The sequence below is a fragment of the Suillus subaureus genome (assembly GCF_016647635.1).
Source record: "Suillus subaureus strain MN1 chromosome Unknown BJ212scaffold_32, whole genome shotgun sequence".
Classification (NCBI taxonomy): Eukaryota; Fungi; Basidiomycota; class Agaricomycetes; order Boletales; family Suillaceae; genus Suillus; species Suillus subaureus.
This window is the reverse complement of record NW_024538588.1, coordinates 225050-237549: the sequence shown is the minus strand read 5'-3', so window position 1 is coordinate 237549 and position 12500 is coordinate 225050. Positions and strand designations below refer to the sequence as shown.

Below are 12500 nucleotides of genomic sequence, written 5' to 3'. Positions count from 1 at the left end.
GTCTTATAATGTTATGTGACATGCAAAAGGGTCAACATGATATAAACAAAGCCAAATATTGAACTTTCTCAACATTCATCATCATGAAAGCCCTCTCTGCTGACAGAACCAACCAAATCCTTTTTTACCTTGATTTTAACCAATCTACAAGGGAGATCTCACATGCTACTAGTGTACACCATAGTATCATTATCAGAATTCACCCTGAACTTCATTCTGACCTTCAAAAGTCCCCTGGTGGTTGTCCTTCTGTCTTTTCCTCTCTCAATATTCAGCATGCTATTTGGTTAATCAGTACAGACAAGGCTGAAAATGTCACTCAAGTCACAAGAGCACTTCAGGATATCAAGAACCAGCCTATGTCCTCTCAGACAACCCATCATTACTTGAGGAAATCTGGTATGAAGCCTGTAGTGAAGCAAATACACCCTCTTGTCTCCTGCTAGCCTCATACTCAGGCCCTCTCCTGTCCTTTTCCAAGCCTATTTCCTTTCATCTGGCCCCAAATGATTAATTTTGGTTTCATATGACCATATGACTCTTTTCAAGTCACCCACCATCCAGTGCTGGTGACTGATAGCAAAGTATAGTCTTACTCTCCTATGACACTTGGATAGGAGAGGGTGTATTTGCTTCACTACAGGCTTCATACCAGATTTCCTCAAGTAATGATGGGTTGTCTGAGAGGACATAGGCTGGTTCTTGATATCCTGAAGTGCTCTTGTGACTTGAGTGACATTTTCAGCCTTGTCTGTACTGATTAACCAAATAGCATGCTGAATATTGAGAGAGGAAAAGACAGAAGGACAACCACCAGGGGACTTTTGAAGGTCAGAATGAAGTTCAGGGTGAATTCTGATAATGATACTATGGTGTACACTAGTAGCATGTGAGATCTCCCTTGTAGATTGGTTAAAATCAAGGTAAAAAAGGATTTGGTTGGTTCTGTCAGCAGAGAGGGCTTTCATGATGATGAATGTTGAGAAAGTTCAATATTTGGCTTTGTTTATATCATGTTGACCCTTTTGCATGTCACATAACATTATAAGACACACTAAATAACATAACTGATGTCTATTGATAGGATTTTGATATTTAAAAGTATCAGCAACAAAACCATTGCAATGCATACCATGTAGTAAATTGCTTATATCCTTTTAAGGAAACATTTTCGCATCTCCAATGTATTACAACAATTGTGGCCTGGAGGTAGGGCTACAATATCACTCTCATCTACATTTTCATAGCTGCCATCCCCGTAATGATATAGCCAGAGTAATCAATCTCATACAAACATTGCAACAGTTTTGTTGCTTACTGTACATCATATAGGTCAGTAATACCACTGGAATTATGATGACACAAGTCATGGCTTGAATGTTGCTGAACAGGACGTGTGCACAGATAATTGCAAGGGATTAGGTGCAAAGGTGATGGGATATCCTTGCTGAGATTGAGACTAATTAGTGGGGCTGACATTGTGAAGAAACAAAGAGTACAAAGTTAATTACTGATACTGGGCTAATCTCACACTTGGCAGCTCAGACTTTGCTTGGATACAATTTGGATATGCCTAATTTCCAGTGTCCTTCCTGCAGCAAGACCAGTTTCAAAGATCAGGTTACTGTTGCTCATCACATGAGCCAGCCTCGCTCAGCTTGTAACACCTGGCTACAGGATTTAATATGTCTGTGGTCTGTATCTGCTCATATTGATCATGATGACCCCATGAATGCAGACCTAAATGAGCCAAATATTCCCAGTATTGAGCCTGAGGACTTCACATTTGGAGATTTGGACAACTCAGAGGCATTTCAAGGTAGTGCTGAGAGTGATGGCCAGGTCCATGAGGAGGGAAAACTACTGACTTGTGCTTCAGATTTTGTTGACTGGTATCCTGAAGCCTCTCAGTCATATGGCAAGGGGTACACCTTCCTCAACTTATTTAATTCTGATGAGAACAGTGTGTACTGTGCCAAGAATCCTTATTACCTGTTCAGTGGCCGAAAGGACTGGGAGATTGCATTGTGGCTACTGCACTCAGGATTGAGCATGGGGAAGATAGACAGTTTTTTGTCACTGGAGATGGTAAGCAAATCATTTCTTTTTCATTATAATTCTGATGGTAAGTCTTTTGTCAAGATCAAGGATCTTCTGTTATCTTTTTTCCTCAGCCAAGGAACTATGAGGCAGAGCAGAGATGTTGCCCAGTGGTCCACACTGGATGTCCCAAGTGCTCACCACAAGTCATCCCACCAAATCACCTGTTGTTCTGTACTGGCATGATCCTCTGGACTGTATTGCAGCCATTCTGAATCATCCTTTCTTTCATGATTGGTTGGACTTCACACCTCGCAGGATCTATAGTACTGCACAGCGCTTGTGCTACATATATTCAGAATGGATGACAGGTGATGATGCATGGAATATGCAGGCATGTATTCTTGTTTGTATGAGTTGTTGTACTTATTGGTTTCTCAACAGTCTGCCCTACCCAAAGGCACAACACTCCTTGGGACCATTTTGTCATCTGACAAAATAAATATATCCATGATGATGGGCGACAGAGTTGTGCACCTGCTTCTAATCAGCCTTGCCAATATCAGCATGTCCACACGACTCAAGAATTCATCCAATTCCTTCATACTCACTGCCCTACTCCCTGTACTCAAATTCATACATAAAAATAAACGCATCTGGGGTGTACTGGAGGATCAATTAACTCATGAATGCCTTGATATCATTGTGTCTGCTCAAACAGGCTGCTTGTGAAGGGGTCATGCTTTCAGACCCTGTTGGACATAGCTGCTATTGTTTTACGCCCCTTGCAAGCTACATCATTGATACTCTGGAGGTTATGATGTTAGCTACTGTTGGTGGGAAAACATCTCTGGTAACCACAGCCATGTCCAAGCAGTTTGGAGACCCTTTCTGCCATGAACCTTGCACAAAATCAACTACACTTGCACAACTGGCTGCTATTCACACAAGGGTGGATCCCAGTGACATTGAGGTCTTCTTTCACAAAGTGTGGAAATTTTGCTTGAATGGCATCTCTAAACCTTTCTGGCAGGATTGGATACTTGCTAAACCATCTCATTTCCTCACTCCTGAATTTCTGCATCTCATTCACGAAGAGTTTTACAACCATGACATGAAGTGGCTTATTTCTGCAGTTGGGGATATGGAAGTTGATTTCTGGTTTTCTGTGTTGCAGCCCATCACCAGATTTCATCATTTTCAAGGTGGTATCTCCAAGCTCAAACAGGTCACAGGATAAACTCAACGCAACATCCAGTGTTTTATAATTGCAGTTAGTGTGGACACGGCACCTAGCACCATGGTTGCAGCTGTTCGAGTGCTCATGGAGTTTTGGTATCTTGTCCAGTCACCATGTATTGATGATGATGACATCAAGTGCATTTCTAGAGCACTTGATGAGTTTCATGCCAATAAACACACAATCACAGCTGGTAGATTTCATTGTGGCACTAAGAACAAAGTCATCAATAATTGGTACATTCCAAAGTTGGAGCTTATGCAGAGTATAGTTCCCAGCATCCACAACACTGGTGTTGCCATGCAATGGACCACGGACACAACAGAGCATGCACATATCACAGAAATCAAAGATCCTGCATGATCCAGCAACAACAACTATGATCCCCAGATTTGTTGCTATCTCGACTGGGCTGACAAGTGCCATCACTTTGACCTTGGAATAAGCCTCATAGATGGTATGCCATGCTCGAAGCTGCCAGATGATGATCCTGATGATGATCTTGATTCTGACATGGACGACAATCATGACTTCCCCACTGAACTTGTGGCCATTATCAAATGTCCTGGATATTCATGCCCAATCACCAATTACTTTGCGATCGTGAAGATCCTCCAGCATAAGGAGGTAGGGACAGTCCCTGTACCATTGCATACATTCATCGTTGGATGCATGGCCTTTCATCTTACATATTCCCCATCCATCAGATCCATCTCTGTTGATGATGCTGCTATCAAGTTTGGCCTTTCTGACTTACAGCCAGCCATTGTTGACTTTCTTCATCATGAAGCTACCCAGGGACAAGATTATATCCATGCAATCAGGGGAGCCAGGAGGGCTGGACCTGCTGCTTCACTGCCATTTGATAAAATTCAAATCTGGTTCAAACTTCAACTGCAGGAGACAGATTTCCATGATAGTAGCATCATACAGCCTGCACAGACCCTGAATTGTGTGCCACCTTCTGATGTCTGGAACTCTGGTAGGTATGACTCAGTTATTGTGAATAATGAGTTGGGGTACCTTTGGCCTACTGATGGCCTTCATGGTGCGTTATGACCTTCTGCCATTCTAAATACTTTCTCACTGTTATTTTCAGGTCACACAGTCAGTCAAATTAGACTTATCATGCGTCCAGTTGGAAAGAGCAATACAGATTGGTCATGGAAGGACCATTTCCTTGTCTATATGTACCACTTTGATGGTACTACAGGTGCTTGTGATCCTGCTATGCAGATGCACTTGATCAGAAGGGCAAAGCATTCTGTTAAGGTTGTGTGCTCAAGGGGGTTGGATCACAAGGGCTTGGCCTCAGCTCGTACGCTGTGCCCCTTTCCTGAGTATGTGCCCTTGATTTCTGGGGGCTAGAGCAGTCGTCTGGAGTTTCCAGGATTTGACTAGGGCAGACAATGGACATCCAGATGTTACCTGGGCAAGCAGATAAGACTAATCTGGATGAAGTCTGGACTAGAAACTAACAGAGGATGGACTACCTTAAGGTAGAGTCGGAAATGTAGTCTAGGATGCAATCCTAAGACTCGGAATATGACATGAGACTTATCTCAAGTCCAGAGGACACAGGAATGAGCAGGAACTAAGATGATATTTGAACTGGAGTATTTCTGAGAGTTACAGGAGGTTTATATACTGTAGGTATCATATAGGAATCAGTCAGCAAATATAAAGGCTATGTACAAAGCATATGCAGAGTCTATTAGTAAGTAGGATGGATCACAAATAATGAACACCGGAAATGAAATGTATGTAATGGATCAATAATCAAAAGGGAAACATGGTTAACCGGAGTCCGGAGACAGGGGCAGTCTAAATGGAGTTGGGCACTGATATAGGGTTTGGATTCCAGAAGGGAGATAAAGATAGATCAGATCATTTGAGATCCGGATCTTGAATCCAGATATCTGGAGAAGTGGATTTAGAGTTGAGAGTCCAGAATGGCATATGACACATTCCAATGGCACTTTGGTGGGTGATATTATACCACTGACACAGATCAAGGCCCCTGTTAATCTTGTTCCTCAGTTTGGGGTTAGTGTGGACAACTGTCTTACCTCAAAGAACAGCATGGAACACACATTGGAATTTTGGCTAAATAAATTTTGGGACAAGAACATGTTTTTTCCTCTCTCTATGTAGCTTCTCAAAGACATTTTTATCTTGAATATCATTGGTTTCCTCATATGTTATATTCTTAGTTCGATGAACATTGATGACCATTGTGATGCATGGTAAGGCCATCTTGTTGCTCCCACCATTATCATACTATACCCTAGAATATACTGAGCGAATGCCACCACAGTTCTTTTTCCAGACAGGTGGCTGTGGAATAAAACTGTCATCATTGGTCTCTCTCCCTGCTGTCACTGATGTCCTTACAATGAATGAATTCACAGCTGAGGAACTCAATCATTTAGTCATGCAGGAAGGCTTGGATGCATCACAACTGCTGGCACACATGCTTTCCACTATCTTTCAGTCTTTCACAATCCCTCTCCTGGCTCTATCCACACTCCAAATTCCACTCAAACAAATCCTCCATCACAGTGAATGTACTCAGGCCAAATTCAGCAAAAATTCACCAGATGATCTGGTGCCACTGTACAATACCAATGTGCAGCTGTGGAACTGGGACCTTCCAATACATGCTCCTGCCACCAAAGAATCCGAGTCAACTGACCCCCAACAACCTGAACCAAACTCAGAGGACAATACGCTGCAGACCAGCAGAGTCAAAAAACCCACCCATGAAGAAATTTTTTGTTGTTTTTCAATGCTTTGGCTGTCTGCTTGGCAAAGGCAGAATGCAAACTCACCACCTCCTCTACAACACACATGTGGACTGCAGCCAATGCGCACAAGCCATTACTTGGTAGCGAGGTGAAGCAGAAACCTGATCTCCTCCTATCAGATGAGATTACTTCAAATTGGGGTAATATCAGAGTATCGGCTGAGCTGATGCATAGCACATATCAGCCTGGGTTGTGACTTGTAAAGGCTGCCAATACTCATGCATACCTTGTGCTGAGTGAGCAGCCCTGGAGGCGCTTTGCACTTGTTCTATCACTTACCAACAAGTATTGGGAGCTTAGAGTCCTTCTGTACGATCATGCTGGCAGTGTCATGTCCCCAGCATTTAATATTTACCAACAACCAAGCATGGTTGCCCATATCATCGCTGTTCTCCATTTCAGTAGTCTTGAATGCATTGGCTATGATTCCACTATCTCCTTCACAAAATACATTTCCCTGCCCCAATGTCATACCAACAGTTACTGCCTAATCAAGAACCTCCCCGCTGAACAGCAACTCACAAATTATGCAATGACTGCAGCCACATCTGAGTCCATTAATCCACCACACACTAATTTCAAGGGTGCATTGCCTGGTGCTGCCATGGAGTTGATGTCCCCCAGCTTGGAACTCAAGTCAGTGTCATGTGCCATTCCGGACTCTCAACTCTAAATCCACTTCTCCAGATATCTGGATCCAAGATCCGGATCTCAAATGATCTGATCTATCTTTATCTCCCTTCCGGAATCCAAACCCTACATCAGTGCCCAACTCCATTTAGACTGCCCCTGTCTCCGGACTCCGGTTAACCATGTTTCCCTTTTGATTATTGATCCATTACATACATTTCATTTCCGGTGTTCATTATTTGTGATCCATCCTACTTACTAATAGACTTTGCATATGCTTCGTACATAGCCTTTATGTTTGCTGACTGATTCCTATATGATACCTACAGTATATAAACCTCCTGTAACTCTCAGAAATACTCCAGTTCAAATATCATCTTAGTTCCTGCTCATTCCTGTGTCCTCTGGACTTGAGATAAGTCTCATGTCATATTCTGAGTCTTAGGATTGCATCCTAGACTACACCCCCAACCCCACCCCAAGGGTAGTCCATCCTCTGTTAGTTTCTAGTCCAGACTTCGTCCGGATTAGTCTTATCCACTTGCCCAAGTAATATCCAGACGTCCATCAGATTTATCTCACATTTTAGATCCGGACATCCGTTATCTGCCCTAGTCAAATCCCGGAAACTCTGGACAACTGTTCTAGCCCCCGGAAATTAAGGGCACATACTTGGGAAAGGGGCACAGCATATGAGCTGAGGCCAAGCCCTTGTGATCCAACCCCCTTGAGCACACGACCTTAACAGTCAGGGTCACATGCTGGCTCTCACATATCTATGGAGGCTTCTCCACCCCCTCTAATGCAAGCCACTACAATATCCAGTGCTCCCCTTGTCAACCTCACATCCCAAGCACCATGGGGACCTGAGAATATCTACTTGGCTACACCCCATCCTTCCCAATTCCCATACTCAACCAGATCACCTGAACCGTGTGGCAAGATCCTTGTCAGAGACACGATCTACACAATTAAAAGGATCCTGTTTGCAGGTCATGGTCTTGTTAGTCGTGGAACTGTTTGTTATTTGGTCTGTTTGGATGATGAAGAATTTATCATCAAGGACCACTGGGTTCAGGGTAGGGAGGACCAAGTGGTCCTGAATGAGATCAATATGTTAAAGCACATGTCTGGCATCCCTGGAGTTCCTGAACTGGTGGATTGGTGGATAGTTGAAAGGTCGAATGGAGAAGCTGATGTGACCAGTCGATATCGAAAACAACCCCAATGCCTAAGTATTACAGGCACCAGTCACTCACATGTTTGGCTTGTCTTGAAGCTGTGCACACACCCCCTTCATATGTTTTGAACTCTTAAAGAGTTAGTGAAAGTGCTCAGGGACATCGTCATCAGTAAGACATTTAATTATCATCTGCAATTCTGGACTGACAAAACTAATTTTAGTTCAATGCATGGCGGTGGAAGAACACAAGGTTCTACATTGCAACTGCAGTTTAAATAATGCAATGATCACAGATGAGTTAGGAGGTGGTAGTAGGGGGTTTCTAATCGACTGGGAGTTCATGGTGCACATCAACCTAGATCTGAAATATGCCATCGGTGGTATGGTAAGTACATTCCCTCAATTACAACATGTCCAGTACTGATCAGCTCAATCAATCTGCAGGGTACAATCCCTTTCATGTCTCATGGGCTTCTCACTCAGCTCTCAGATGCACAGCAGGCAGCACTGAGTGGAAAAAAACAAAATATATACCAAAAGCTTTCTTGAACTCTTTGGCATTATCAGTATCACATGTCATTCAAAGTTTTTCAGATGACCTTGAGTCTCTTTTCTTCATATTCATCTGGATCTGCATCAAATTCTGTGGTCCCAATGGCCAGGTGCACCAGGATCAATTAAGAAACTCAATACCTGATTGCTGGAACAACATGGACCTCAAATCCTGCACTGCCTTCAAGGGTAACTTTTTTGCAACTGCAAAGGAGGAACACCATCTCATAGATGAAATTCACCCCTACTTCAAAGACTTGATCCCTCTTGCCAAAGAGTGGTGTTCAGTATTGAAGGACAACATGGAGAACCCTGTTTCCTTCAACAACATTCTTTTATTATTAAACTCTCACCTTGACTGTCTCCCGGATGACAAAGAGCTCATATCCACTGTCAAGACACTGAGGGAATCTGCAGCTATTCTCACAGACCATGTCAAGAAACACATTGCTTCACAATCTCTCCCTGTAGGATTACCTGAGTTGAAGCATCGGAAGTCTGATGCTGATTCTCATGATGAGTCAGACTGTTAGCATGTATATATGATATTCAACGTAACCATCACACTATCTCATTACTAGTATCATATCAATTGTACATTTTAGGTTGTTGTGACTTGTATTAATATGACTTGTATCCGTTTTTATCCGCTGAATGCATAGTACTATTCTCAGGCTCAGTTAAGTTGAGTCACTCTTCATAAGATTCCTAACATGCAGCATTGACTATTACATGGGTGTGTAGAGGTTTTTTGAAGTAATATTGCTCATTATTTGCATCTACTAGCCCATCCAGCGCCAAGACATGATAAACTACTCTGAGATATGACACACTGGTACAGTACTATAAAGGCTGGTGCATCTGCAAGTCAATGAATGTTAGACTGAGACTGCACCACCTTCTCTATCCCTTGTGCACTCACAGTCATGCCTCCTCATGCTATTGCTAGCCCCAAGAAGAAGAAGTCAAAGCACAAAGGCTCAGATGCTTCTGGCAGGGCAGGTTTGCTGAAGAAGTCTCGCAAAGCTGCAGAGCTCACCAAAGCACCTGGCATGCCACTTGTTTCTCTTGGTCTGTCTGAAGCAGTAGCTGAGGACAGTGCTCCACAACGTTCTGGCTGTCCAAATGCAGGGACTGGAGGTAGGAACCATCAGATGCAAAAAATTGGCGCAGTCCTTGAGTCTCAGTCTTGAGGCCATCCTCCCAAGGACTCCACATCTCTCACTTCCAATATCCCAGTGAACCCTCAGGCTCTGGGACCAGTTTGTAAGGGCCAGAAGGGTCATTCTAAGGTTAGGTGCATCACTACCTGTTTTTGCTGATGTTGATGTCTGCATTCAGGTTGTCCCTCCACCTTATAGTTCACTTGCGATTACCAATGGTCCTGCCTTGAGTATCAACAACATGAATCCCATTTTCTCAATGCAGCCACCTGGTGGAAGGTTTGGTTTCATTGCCCCCTAGTACTGAACACAGTCTTGAAGAGACTAATAATCCTTATGTTGCTGTTGGCATGAAGGTTGCCAAAAAGTGCACTGCAAAAATGGCCAGTGATCAAACCTCATCCAATGTTGTACCACCACCGCACACCACCTTTATGAGGCAACACCTGGATCCAGCCCTGTTCGAGGAGGATGACAGTGTTAGGTCTCAATCTGTACTATGAGCATCCAAGTTATTGAACAGCAACATTGAGGACAAGGACAATGATGATGACAAGGATGAGGATGAGGATGAGGAAGAGGACAAGGAAGAGGACGAGGATGATGATGAGGATGAGGAAAAGGATGTGGAGAGGGAAGAGGATGAGGACAAGGACAAGGATACCAATGAGAGCCAACACCAACATCGCAATAATCATCCAGGTATTTTCCTTCATTGTGCTACATTACACCTGGTATTTCATTGGTCATTTTACAGGCTTTTCAAAAGAATCATTACCTTCACAACCTCAGGTAACTTGTCATCTCACACCAGAATTTGATTTTCAGTACTCTCATGATGAAGATGATGTGACTGCTCAGACGAGTCTCGATAAAGGCTCTGCAATCAACTCTGAGTCCTCCTCATCCATACAATGGAACAGTGACTCCCAAGTATGCTGTCATAAATTTACCAGCATTGCACTTATTCTTTGCTTTCAAGGGCTTTCTGGATCCCTCAGCAGGTGCGCAGCACCAACAACAGGTACAGCATTGTGAGGTGAGGAAATGGTTTCTATTCTGAATGAGGCTCACTATTATCCCTCAAAGCCTAGTGATGTATTGGAGTGCCACCACAAGCAAAATGGCCAGCCTCAACTTCCTGACCCTGAAACTCTCGAGCTGCTTCATCAAGTAGCTGAGGGTGCCAAGCTCCAAGGAGAAACAGACAGACAAAACAGGTGGATGATGGGCCCAAGCCTACTTCATTAGCTTGGTACGGGCCACATTGGAAAAGCTTCCTCAAGCATACCAAAGGAGAATGTCATGTGAAACACACACTTGAGGACCCATTCCTGACTTTTGTTGATGATCTTGCAGGGTCTATAACTGAAGTTCTCATTGCAACTTTAGTTGCTTGGGACAGGGAAGGAAAGCAATTTGAAGCTGGTAAGTGTTCATTTCTTCATGAGTTAATTTGTTTTATATTGTAATCCAGGAATTTGGCCAGAGCAGAAGTGTAGTATGGCTCAGTTGGTGTGTTGTGTTTCACTCTCTTAATTCATAATGTCTCACTGATACAATTGATTTGAAGTTATACAATGATCTTTCAACGTGGCAATCAGAACTGAAGAAAACTGCTATAAGCTTGGCGCCTATTGCATACTTGCTTGTCCCCCCTGCATCAGTCCCTGCTCAAGAATGTGCAACATGGATTGAAGGTGCTGCTTTGCAGTTACTTGCTGGATCTGAGTTCTTATGGTTTGGATTAGATGCATTGGTAAGTGATTGTGTGCTGACCATAACAACATACATTTAATAATATCACCAGGGTAAAACAAGGAACTTCACTCATATTGCTCTTCATGATGCTACATTCTTTTACATGGGGCCATATCAAATTGCATGGAAGAGACCAGATATATTTTGCAAACAATTGCCCATCTCATGATTGGCTCTGATTTCCACCACAGTACTTTCTTCCCTTCTGCCTGACTGTCATATCCCACAATCCGGACCCACATTCCATCATATTCCCACGCCTTCCGAGCCTACATCCAGACCCCACCCCATATCTGACTCATTCCCAGATCCCCTTCCACTGTGTACTCCACACCTCAGCAAGATCGACTACGCTCCGGATTTACCCCTGAGCTCTGGACCTCCGGATCCTCACTGCTGGCCTGATCTGTACCACCCTATCCCATCCACCCTATGTGCACTCCATCCAGCAAGACATCTGGACTTCACCTTGTCTCAGATTCTGGACTATATCCACCTCATCATATTCCAGTCCTATATCCACCCCATCTTCCGGATCCCCAGATCTCCGGACCTCCAGATATTAACTCCGGATCTATTCCCACCCTCTGTCCGATATCCTGTGCCTATCCCCATTTAGGCATCTCTGCCTTTCTGGCTTTCAGTTACCTCCTGTTCCGTCTTGCTGATTGATCCTTGTACGAGTCTTCATCTCTGAGTTCATTTACTTATGTTCTATCTTACTTACTAATGTGTTTCCACATGCTCATACATAGCCCTGCTCCTTTGCTTATTGATCCCCTCAGATATTCTCCAGTATATAACCCCTGTAGATACTCCTGTAGTTTCCTTAGTTTGAATATCATCTTAGATCCTGTTCCATCAACTTAGACTTGCCCAATCCTCTCTTGGACTTTGGTCCACCTAAGTCTGTCCTACTCATCAGGCCTAGGGATTGATTCCCTAGGCTGGAGCTCTGCCTTTCTGGCACTTACCCTCTTTCCAGACTTAGGTCCAATCCCTGTCCCTCCAACTCTACCTTAGGGTAGTCTACCTCTGTTTGTTTCTACATTGGATGAAGTCCGATGTAGCCCCTATTCCTTCCAGACCTCTGGACCTCCTGTCCCTCATACCTCCAGGCATCC

At 43.7% G+C, this 12500-nt stretch overlaps 3 protein-coding genes across 3 annotated transcripts; all 3 read left to right on the top strand.

Annotated features, from left to right (window-relative positions):
* Positions 1-1728: 1728 nt before the first annotated feature.
* BJ212DRAFT_1484180 (uncharacterized protein) lies at positions 1729-4648 on the top strand (the record flags this gene model as incomplete). Its single annotated transcript, XM_041340746.1, has 3 exons — positions 1729-2088; positions 3671-4328; positions 4380-4648. 3 exons carry the CDS (start codon positions 1729-1731, stop codon positions 4646-4648), a joined length of 1287 nt encoding a protein of 428 aa, XP_041189498.1.
* A 2847-nt stretch (positions 4649-7495) lies between these two features.
* BJ212DRAFT_1302341 (uncharacterized protein) lies at positions 7496-8985 on the top strand (the record flags this gene model as incomplete). The annotated part of the gene is made up of 5 exons (XM_041333248.1): positions 7496-7952; positions 8037-8069; positions 8122-8285; positions 8345-8411; positions 8468-8985. The coding sequence occupies 5 exons, from the start codon at positions 7496-7498 to the stop codon at positions 8983-8985; spliced, it is 1239 nt and encodes a 412-aa protein (XP_041189497.1).
* A 393-nt stretch (positions 8986-9378) lies between these two features.
* BJ212DRAFT_1484178 (uncharacterized protein) lies at positions 9379-11995 on the top strand (the record flags this gene model as incomplete). Its single annotated transcript, XM_041340745.1, has 12 exons — positions 9379-9592; positions 9647-9744; positions 9794-9894; positions 9929-10094; positions 10149-10317; positions 10373-10548; positions 10598-10654; positions 10705-10835; positions 10892-11043; positions 11093-11130; positions 11189-11378; positions 11568-11995. The coding sequence occupies 12 exons, from the start codon at positions 9379-9381 to the stop codon at positions 11993-11995; spliced, it is 1920 nt and encodes a 639-aa protein (XP_041189496.1).
* Positions 11996-12500: the final 505 nt, after the last annotated feature.